Raw genomic sequence first — 11,544 nt, 5'->3', positions numbered from 1 at the left:
GCATTCCTAACCCCCTTGATGTTCAAGGGTCAACTATATACTCAATCCCAGAGTATTAAACATTCAAATGGAAGAAAAGAAGAAAAAAATCTACCAACTCTGTTGTGTCACACTGTCATCAAGTGAGTATAAAATAAATATGCTAGCTGTAATAAACGTTAAACAAACTCTCAATTAACAACAATTCTGCTCTTCCTAAGCAAATTTTGAATGATTCTGAAGGGAGATGACAGGGAAGGCCCAGCTTTTCTTTAAGCTAAATGGTACAAAGATATCTCAACTAATAATAATCCCCTTTTTATTAATAATTTCCCTGAATCAAAAAAGGACATCAAGATAAATTTTAACCTAACAGTTAAATTCTAAATAGACACAGGCGTTCAGTCTTATTACACGGAATAGTAAAACTTAATATTTTGAGAAGCAATATATACAGGTCAGAGATTAAGAGTCAGAGCTCTGATCAAAACAGACATATTGATCAATGGAACACAATACAGAGCCCAGAAGTAAACCCACACACCTATGGTCAATTAATCTTCGACAGAGGAGGCAAGAATATACAATAGAGAAAAGACAGTCTCTTCGGCAAGTGGCGCTGGGAAAGCTGGACAGCCGCATGTAAATCAATGAAGTTAGAACATACGCTCACACCATACACAAAAATAAACTCAAAAATGTTTAAAGACTTAAATATAAGATAGGACACCATAAAACTCCTAGAAGAGATCCTAGGCAAAACATTCTCTGACATAAATCATAGCAATGTTTCCTTAGGTCAGTCTCCCAAGGCAGTAGAAATAAAAGCAAAAATAAACAAATGGGACCTAATCAAACTTAAAAGCTTTTGCACAGCAAAGGAAACCATAAACAAAACGAAAAGACAACCTATAGACTGGGAGAAAATATTTGCAAACGATGCAACCGACAAGGGATTAATTTCCAAAATATACAAATAGCCCATACAACTCAATGACAAAAAAACAAACAACCCAATCCAAAAATGGGCAGAAGACCTAAATAGACATTTCTCCAAAGACATACAGATGGCCAAAAGGCACATGAAAAGATCTTCAATATCGCTATTAGAGAAATGCAACTCAAAACTACAATGAGGTATCACCTCACACCAGTCAGATCGTCCATCATTAAAAAGTCTACAAATAGTAAATGCTGTACAGGGTGTGGAGAAAAGGGAACCCTCGTACATTGTTGGTGGGAATGTAAATTGGTACAACCACTGTGGAAAACAGTATGGAAGTTCCTTTGAAAACTAAAAATATAGTTGCCATATGATCTAGCAATCCCACTCCTGGGCATTATCTGGAGAAAACTCTAATTCAGAAAGATACATGCATCCCTATGTTCATAGCAGCACTATTTACAATAGCCAAGACATGGAAGCAACCTAAGTGTCCATCAACAGATGAATGGATAAAGATGTGGTATGTACACACACACACACACACACACACACACACACACACACTGGAATACTACTCAGCCATAAAAAATGAAATAATGCCAGTTGCTGCAACATGGATAGACCTAGAGATATCATTCTAAGTGAAGCCAGAGAGAAAGACAAATACCATATGATATCACTTATATGTGGAATCTAAAATACAACACAAATGTACTTATTTACAAAACAGAAACAGACTCACAGACATGGAAAACAAACTTATGGTTACCAAAGTGGAAAGGGTGTGGGGGAGGGATAAATTAGGAGTTTGGGATTGGCAGATACAAAAAAAAGAGTGAGGGCTCTGGAGCCAGACAGCACCAGTTCATTTTCTAGTTCTCTCAATCCTAGATGTGTGACCCCAGGCAACTTAGCCAGTATTTATGCCCTCATCTGTGAAATGGGGAAAATAAGAGTATCTGCCATAGGACTGTAGTGAGGATTACATGAGTTAAAGTCTGTAAGCGTCTAATTGTGGCTGGCATAGCTTAAGTGTTTATTATTGTTGTCTTGTCGTTACCTACTAATCGCAGTGGTTTTCCCCCAACTAAAAGGCAATTTAAAAAGTAAAAGCTGCTTTTGTTTTCCCCTTCACCCATTTTGCCTTCTCAATTTTATTCACAGTTACAAAAGGAAGTCTAGTATCAGACCAGAACAATGTCACAGGGAAACAGTAATTGTAGTTAAATCATTTCCTCTTTACATAGCTTCTGCTAATTCTGGCAGTACAGTTTTCTGTTCTGCCAAAACAAAAGAGGCTTCCCAGACATTCCCCACCTTTCCTGGCCCTGCCTCTCAGTTATTTAGATACCTCTCCTAATACCTTCATAATGGTCATCACACTGCTTTGATTACTTATCTCTAAGATGAGACTAAAAACACTCTGAGCCCCTGGTGGCCTCCCAGCCTATGTTTGCTGAGTTACAAAAATCTAATTTCCCACATATGCCCTCAAAAACCTAATTTCATATTTCTTATTCTTACCACCTATATGTACAAAGCACTCATCCCTAAACAGTACAACCAAGAACACTTTTTAGCCCACTAGAAATGTTTGTTCATAAAATAAGCACGTTGTTGATATACTACAAAAAATTAACTCTGTGAACACCAACTTCGCCTACTATAAAATCGGCACGCGTAGCCCCTTTCGCGGTCTCTCTAACCACACTCCAGACTTTGTGAGCTCCCACTGCAAGTGCTTCACACTTCACTGGGCAACTACCAAAAGCGATCAGCACTGTGTTGTTGGCACAGACTTTCAAAAATGAACTCCAAAACAATTCTTGAGAATTGCAAACAAGGCATTTAAAACAAACAAACAAAAAAATACTGGGCATGGCTGCTTTCCCCTTTGAAAGAAGCAGCAAATGTACATATACGGCCACATGAAGTACAGTCTGGATTTAATCACGGCGATGACCTCAAAAGACTAGAACAGTAAGATGCAAAGCAGCAGGTTTCCTACAAGAGTTTTTTCAGTCTTCTCTCTTGGCCGTTTCGGAATCCAGATGTGAAAACAACTTATTTAGGTAATTGAAGAAGTTTGAATTATACACTATAATAAAAAGCAGTTCCAAGCACACACCACCAAAGGCCCCCTCCTTTAGTGACAGGTTCAACTGTTTCTGCCTATACATTTATATTCCCATTGAAAATAACCACAAAAAACAATTTCACAAATAACTTTCAAATACCATCCTACGCGGACACCCAATTCCATCTGATCCTCACAACAACCTAGGAATAGAGAGCTGGGTAGGCATTAGCAACATCTCCATTTAATAAATGGAGAAGCTGAGGCTCAAGTATTTGATAACAGAGGATGAGCTAAATAATGTATGATTCATAACTACAATACAGCCACTAAAATCATGTTCCTGAAGACTACTTTAGACTTGGGAATATTTACCCACTGCATTACTAAGGGCAAGACCAAGGAGGCTACAGAGGTTTGGCAAAGGGAGAAGGGAGGTCCCTGCACAGACTTCAGCTTTTATTCTGAGTGAAATGGGAACCATCTGAGAGTTTAGAGCAAAAAAGTAATCTGACTTCCATTCTAGAAGGATGGAGAACAGATTACTAGAGGGCAAGGGCTGAAGCAAGGAGACTTGTAAGGAGGCTACTGTAGGTGGTGGCAGTAAAGGAGGTGGAAAGTAAGATTCTGGGTATACTCTGAGGCAGAGCCTACAGGGCTTTATGATGGATAGAGGGTAAGAGAGGGAGTCAAGGATGTTTTATGATTTTTGCCCTGAGCAACTACAAAGGAAGAGTTGCCTTTAACTGAGTTGAGGGAGAATGCAGGGGAGCAAGAATTCAAGAGGATATATCACATATTCAGTTTTGGACATTCCAAGTTTAAAATGTTTATTTAGACAAGCAGGTAAGAGGTGCCAGGTAGACGGCTGCATAAACTGCCTTTTAAAAACAATTCCTGGGACTTCCCTGGTGGTCCGGTGGCTAAAACTCCATGCTCCCAATGCAGGGGGCCCGGGTTTGATCCCTGGTCAGGGAACTAGATCCCACATGCTGCAACTAAGACCCGGTGCTGCCAAATAAATAATTTTTTTAATAAATAAGTAAAAAATAAAAACAATTCCTTCCCCACTTGTGAGGGGCTTACTTTTTTTTTTTTTTTTTTTAACAGTCCGCGGGCCTCTCACTGTTGTGGCCTCTCCCATTGCGGAGCACAGGCTCCGGACGCGCAGGCTCAGCAGCCATGGCTCGCAGGCCCAGCCGCTCCGCGGCACGTGGGATCTTCCCGGACCGAGGCACGAACCCGTGTCCCCTGCATCGGCAGGCAGACTCTCAACCACTGCGCCACCAGGAAAGCCCAGAGGGTTTACATTCTTTACAGCAGTCCCAAGAAGTGGTTTTAAGGCTCAAGTGTCTGATAATGGGTGATGAGCTAAATAAATTATGGATCATAAATCCAACAGAATACTATATAATCATTAAAATCATGATCTTGAAGAATACTTTAAAAAATGTGTTCAAGGGGCTTCCCTGGTGGCACAGTGAGAAGCCCGCGCACCGCAACCAAGAGTGGCCCCCGCTCACCACAACTAGAGAAAGCCCGCACACAGCAACGAAGACCCAACACAGCCAAAATTAAAAAAATTTTAAATGTACTGAAGCCAAGACATGGAAGCAACCTAAATGTCCATCAACAGATGGATGGATAAAGAAAATGAAAAAGAATATATATGTAACACAACACTGTAAATCAACTACACTTCAATAAAAAATATATGTATGAATTTTTAAAATCATATTGAATGTGATTACCATCTCCCTAGGAATATGCATGAAACATATTTTGCATATAATTTCAAAGGGCTCCCATCTTGATAGACACTCAGAAGTCTAACCATAGACGCCAGTAAAAGAAACTCAGACTAAAATGCAAGTGCGAATTAGGTAACACTAACAAGAGAAGAAAACTAAAGACTAACAAGAAAAGACTGGAATACATAATCACACAGATGCTAACCATTTAACCTAATTGGAACAACAACAATAAAAATCCATCAAAATGCAGCAGTAGGCTGCAGTAAAGAGGTAAAAATAGAGGTAACTTTTCTTGCCCTCTTATTTTCCAGAATGTTCACAAAGATAATTTATATGCATTTACATTTATTTTCATGTAGCTATATTAATTTATGCTAGAAAAAACATACAGATTTATAAGAATTCCTTTCAAAAGTCTTCCTTTCTAAACTCCATTTTGTCCCTGTGTTCCCCCATCCCAAATTTTCATTAATGGACATGAAGTCATTCTTTGTACCAGCTGCGATATGCAGCATTTGGTTTAGAAATGCACACGGGCGAATGAAAGAGCCTTTTAAAATATACAATGTAAGCAATTAGCAGGAAAAAAAACAACAGGATTTCTTTTATCCCACTTAATACCTGGGCATAGGGAAAAGAAAAAAAAAAGATCCTAAACTAAGGAAGATTAATAAAAATATGAAGGAGACTTACCAAAGGATTAGAGACTGATTCCTATGGTTAAAGACAAAGCAAAAGATCACAATTTAATCACCAGAAGGAGTGTGTGAGAACTTACTGTTTTTCAGAGGGGAATTTATGCAGTTTCAAAGTCTCCAGATTTACACACATAACATAACCATAAATGTGAGCAGAGCATTAATTTTGTCCCATTTTCCTTTTTAAAAGTAATTAGACAATAAAAATGCTTCCAAAGTGGGAGAAACTTGGAATATAATGGGATATTATTAAACAAAGCTATTTGTATGCACTCTGGTCTCCCAAATGTCAAGACAGTAACATTTATCTGTGCCATGGAAAATACTCCCTCTGAGACCAGAAAGTGCTTGAATAGAACTGCCACTACTCAGTTTTCAAATCTAGCACATTCCCTAAAGTACTTCACCACCCTCTTCTACCTTTTCATGAGACCTTATGGCAGGAACATTCCATTGCATTCCATCTGCAATCAGCCATAATCCCTGTGAGCAGTCGTCCAGGCCAGCTTGCCAGCATAGCAGTCTTTTAATGCAGCTAACACATGTGGCTACAGAAAATTCATTTCAGTTTTTCCAACAATTCTAGGTTCAAAATTCATGCTCTCTCCCAATCTTAAGCCCAATTTTTTAAAAACAAGCCATTAATACTTTCTAAACATAACAAGTTGGCTCACTTAAAATTGCTCAAAAGTTATTTGGATTACATATTAGTCAAATTACTAAGAAACTGCCATATAAAATTGTAAACAGAAATAGAAAACAGCAGAAAACTGAAAACACCAAAATTCTAGAGGAAAAAGTCTCTGATACAATTAGCTAATTAGCTTTCCAAAAACAAACACCTTTCAAAGAAACCAAAATTACCCCAAACTTTCTGAACCATGACAAAGCATTCAGCTAGAAAACTAACACTACTTTTTCTAAGGCTGATTCATCTAAGGAGGACTTTTGTTTCAGGAGGCTAATATTATTTTAAAAGTCACAGATTTCTCCTGGTGAATGTTTAAGCGAAGAGGCAATGTGTTATAGACAGATGAGGCTAGGAGTACCAATCTAGATATAACACTAATAAGTCCTAATAAGCTACAATTCTGAAACTTTCCCCAAACATACAGGATGTTTAGTTTAATCCTCAAGGTCAAGTTGAAATACCCTCCTATCATCTATGAATTTTACATGTGCCCTTTGCCAAACTCACATCTGCACTTTTTTAAAACCCTTTTTTATGGCAAGTATCACTTTGATCATTTTTACTTTATATTGAGGTTATTTTGGTATGTCTTGTCTCTCCTACCACAAACTTTAACTCCTTAAGGGCAGGGTCCTAAGGTACATGCAACTCTGTGATCCCTAGAGACTCACATTACAGCAGACTCTCAAAAGAGGAAGAGAAAGACATAGGGCAAGACAGAGCAGAGCCACTCAGCCTGCTGTCTAGAAAGGTTGTGGACAAAATATGATGGAAAAACCATTGGTAGTTCAGCACTGTGCTTAAGGTGGTCCACAGACTGGTTTTCGTAGTACTAGTACAGTAAGCCCAGGCCTAGTCTAACCATATTAATTACTTCTAATAAAAACCAGGCATCTCTTCATTAATATTTCCTCAAAAGACATATAAATATTTTCAATAATTCTGGAGAGATCTTTGGGGGAAATAAACAAGAATGAGTAAATAGAACTTAGCATCCTCCCAAACTCCAAAATTTATGGCCCTATTATCCTTAGAAAATGTTCAACTAGGAATCTTATTTTCTTCTTCAGTTTGCTGTCTACTACAAGTGAAGACATCTGAAATCCTTCATTCAGAATGAATATCACATTTGGATAATTTTACTTTTTTCCCCTAAACTGACATTATTTTCTATACAATCAAAATAATAAGGTCAAAAAGAGAGCCACATATCTTAGATACAATGAGGTCTAACATTTTTTTTTATTAGCCATCAATAATCTCAGTGAGCTCTTAATCCAGATGATCAAACACTAGCAGTCAGAAAATTAAGCAGACCCAGATCCATTTCACATAATTATCCAGAACTATAGAAAATCTTAATTTTGCTACACACTCTAATAGTTTTATTCTCCTGAATAGTCAATAGATTAGATTTTTTTATATCGGTTTAGTACTTAGCATACCATTATACATATAGTAGATACTTGTTAATAAAATCCTATTAACTTATATGGATATTCTCTCATGCTAAAATCTCAAAAAGAAAAAAAACCCATCTTTTACAAGATATAAACATGAATAGTTTTACTCAGGTGTTTAAAATATACAATGCAGGGGACTTCCCTGGTAGCACAGTGGTTAGGACTCTACGCTCCCAATGTGGGGTACCCGGGTTCAATGCCTGGTCAGGGAACTAGATCCCACATGCATGCCGCAACTAAGAGTACGCATGCCACAACTAAGGAGCCAGAGAGCCGCAACTAAGGAGCCAGTGAGCCACAACTAAGGAGCCCACCTGCCACAACTAAGGAACCAGCGAGCTGCAACTAAGGAGCCTGCCTGCCACAACTAAGAGCTGGTGCAACCAAATTAATTAATTAATTTAAAAAATAAAATATACAATGCAGTCAAGACTGCAAAATAAGTTACTATTATACTTTACCACTAATTAAAAGGAAAAAAACTACCTTAGAAAAAGATAATGCTGCTTAAACTATCTCTTGAAGGAAATCTAACACAAGTTACTTCTAGGGAGAGGAACTGGTTGACTACATGATGGGGTGAGAGGAATGTTTGTACAGTACACTCTTTGTACATTTTGGATTTCATACCCTCTGAATGTTTTACCTATTCACAAAAATAAATCAAAATTGGGGTGAAATTAACGTAATGCTATTTGACCTTGACAATGAATATAAACTTATAACCCATTTAAGATGTGGGCACTCTAAAATGATCTATCATCAAGGAAAAATGTTAGTATTATTTTTTGTACTAATAAACATTTTCCATTTATTTTTATTATATGATAAAGTGATTTTTGCATTCGTGGATATGGTCTTTTAATACTCATTTTCTCCTTAAAAGTTTTTAGTTTAAGATTTCCAACCCTATAAAGAAAGTAGCAACACCCCAACCTTTAATGAAAATCCATCTCCATGACACTGGGGATTCCTGGGTAGTTCAGCATGCAAAACAGAGAAAAGTATTTCTTTCTGGAATCAATTCTGGCTCCTGATCCAGGATTTCCTAACGTCCCCACTTTAAAAGAACTTGTGATACACACCATTATATTTAGAGGCAACACCAGCAGTCAAAAATGCCTCCATACTAAGTTATAGTTAAATGCATTTTTCAGAAAGAAACAAGGGGCTCAATAATCAGGTTTTAGTGTGCTCACTTCAGCAGCACCTATACTAAAACTGGAACAATACAGAGAAGGTTAGCAAGGCCCCATGCAAGTTTTTAGTTATACTGTGTAAAACTTAATTCTTAAAATGAAACACAAATGATAACATAGCCTGAATGAGTGACATTTAGGAATATAAACATTTGTTAAAGAACAATACTGAATTTTGCATCTCTTTTTACAATTATTCATAGGATATATAATTCATAGAATCACTGGCACAACTGACAAAGAAATGTAAAGCACAAACAGTGGTACAGCAGTTTAGACTCCTACTTTTGAATCTTGTTTTAAAAAATAAAATGTTGTGAGTCCTATTTAGCAAGTTCAGAAAAGTATGTAAGCAACAGAAGGTTCAAAGTTGTACATGAGGAATCTATATCAAAAAATAAACGGCGAACTCACAGTAACAGAGAATGATAGCTGGGGAGTGGGGGAGAAAAGGAGATTCTGATCAAAGGGTACAAACTTTCAGTTATAAGATAAGTTCTGGAGACCTAATGTGCAGCATGGTGACTATGGTTAATAATGATGTACTGTCTATGTAAAATTTGCTGAGAGAGTAGATCTCAAGTGTTCTTACCACAAAATAAAAGGTAACTATGAGACATGATGGATATATTAGATTTTGCTAATCATTTCACAATGTATAAACATATCAAAGCACCACACTGTAGACCTTAAATACATATAGTTTTATTTCCCACTGGGAGAATCCTCTACACAAAACACTGGCCCACAAATAGATGAGATCAGCATGTTTCCTCAACAATTCAACATTAACTTGTATCTGTCTGAAAGAACAACAATTCGGCTTTATCACAAAGTTATAGGTTTTAAAACAGTAGAACCTACATCTATTTTAAGTAATAGTTTGCCTACAGATCCATATCAAGTAACTAATTCAAGTACCAAAAACCCCTTCAATTTTGAAGGGGCTTCAAATGAGTTTGAGTCATTTTTCACCTAAGCAACTATATAGGGAAACAAGCTAGGAAGCAATGACTGATAATTTTTAGTAATAATTTACAAGTTTACTATCTGTTTTAGCTATATCTGTTGTTCAACTCAAAGAACCATTGTAAGGAAGCAGAGTAAGTGTGAAGACCATCTTGGCAAGCTCAAGTGCTTTTATGGTTTTGTTTTTGTTTTTGCGGTACGTGGGCCTCTCACCGCTGTGGCCTCTCCTGTTGCGGAGCACAGGCTCCAGACGCGCAGGCTCAGCGGCCGTGGCTCACGGGCCCAGCCGCTCCGTGGCATGTGGGATCTTCCCGGACCGGGGCATGAACCCGTGTCCCCTGCATCGGCAGGCGGACTCCCAACCACTGCGCCACCAGGGAAGCCCTCAAGTGCTTTTAAAATCAAGAAAGCAAAGTAATCTTGGAGGCTCAACAGGTATATTTCACAGCATCATTTACTAAAAATCACTGCTTACACCTTTACTATAGTTAAGATTTCAACTTAATAACACTAGGTAAATTCGTTCAGTTCTCTAGGGACTTCTCAATTGTAAAGAAGAAAATAAATAGTCCATATTTAAATATGCTACAGCAAATATCACAGGGGGAAAACATTCAATGGATCATTCAGAACAGCAAAGTTCAAAGTGTTAATAGCCAAATGTTCATTTATTCTGATCACGGCAAGCAGGAAAAGGGGGAAGGATAGGAAAATGAGACAGAGTTGATAGAACACAACATGAACTCACTGGTTGAGTTGCCCTGCATCTGAATGATGCACTTGGATTCTTTGCTGGTCTCTCGAGAATTGAAGGGCCGCACACGGACAGCCACCTTCACTGAGGCTCCCGACATTCTGATGGTCTTGTTATATATATGCAGTCCAGAAATAAAGAATCAAATCTTCTTATGAAATTATGTTCAAGTTTCCTTTAAAAAAGAAAAGATGATTCGATAGTCAGAATTAAAGAAATCATGGGCTAACTTGAGCATACGAGCCATTATCTTAGTGCTATTTGTTTCCATTTCTAAAAACCTCATCCCTTTTCTTCCCTATAAATCTTATATTCTCAACCGTAAATTATCAGATAGAAAATAAAGACTGTAATTTGTTTTCCTGTTCCATTATCTGTTTACCATGCCTAAAAAGTCCCTAGACTTAATAATAAAAAATTTAACTGCAAAGTAACAAATGTCTTCCTTGCTCTCTGTTTTTCTGGATCAGTCTTCAATAATATATGAAAAAAAACCAAAATGTTTATTTGTTAAAGAGGGTTCCTTACACAAGTAACTTGCCATCTGCAAAACAACTTATTACTTGTCTTTAAAGAAATGCACTGAACTTTTTATATCTTAATTTCAGTTTGAAACATCCAGTTACATGATGTATATTTAAACAGCAAAAGGACAAAGATAAGCTCTAGCTAGCTTCTTTAACTATAGGTATCCTGGGATTCCTTTAACTTCTATGAACCCTTTCATATGTATCTCATTTGGCCCTTACAACCATCCTGTACAATAAGCAGAGAAGGTTTCAAGAGACCCAAGTTCTATCCTCTGACTCACGGCAGAATCAAATCACTATATTTCACTTTTGAATGAAGCCACAGGAAAAAATGTGAACATTTTTTAGAGGAATAGTTTCCCTCCCAACAGAACAAAACGAACACTATTCTGTGAAAATAACCCACATAAGAAATTTCCACAAGAAACAACAGATCTCAACCTGTACTCTATCCGTTATATAAACATCTTCAAGAAGAAATGAA

The 11,544-nt window shown here is 37.4% G+C and overlaps 1 protein-coding gene across 3 annotated transcripts in view; it reads right to left on the bottom strand.

Moving 5' to 3' along the window:
* Nucleotides 1-10,686, bottom strand: part of KIF1B (kinesin family member 1B) — a 127,436-nt gene extending 116,750 nt beyond the window's left edge. For 2 of the 3 annotated variants that reach the window (XM_007463141.1, XM_007463143.1), the window contains exon 1: nucleotides 10,525-10,630. In XM_007463141.1, coding sequence (XP_007463203.1) covers nucleotides 10,525-10,630 — 106 coding nt within the window. Of the gene's footprint in view, nucleotides 1-10,524 lie in introns of all 3 variants that reach the window. The other variant, XM_007463142.1, reaches the window with a different exon arrangement.
* Nucleotides 10,687-11,544: the final 858 nt, after the last annotated feature.

Source organism: Lipotes vexillifer, unplaced genomic scaffold (genome assembly GCF_000442215.2).
Source record: "Lipotes vexillifer unplaced genomic scaffold, Lipotes_vexillifer_v1.1 scaffold109, whole genome shotgun sequence".
NCBI lineage: Eukaryota > Metazoa > Chordata > Mammalia > Artiodactyla > Lipotidae > Lipotes > Lipotes vexillifer.
Note: the sequence above shows the minus strand (reverse complement) of the source record. Positions and strands in the feature narration are given on the sequence as shown.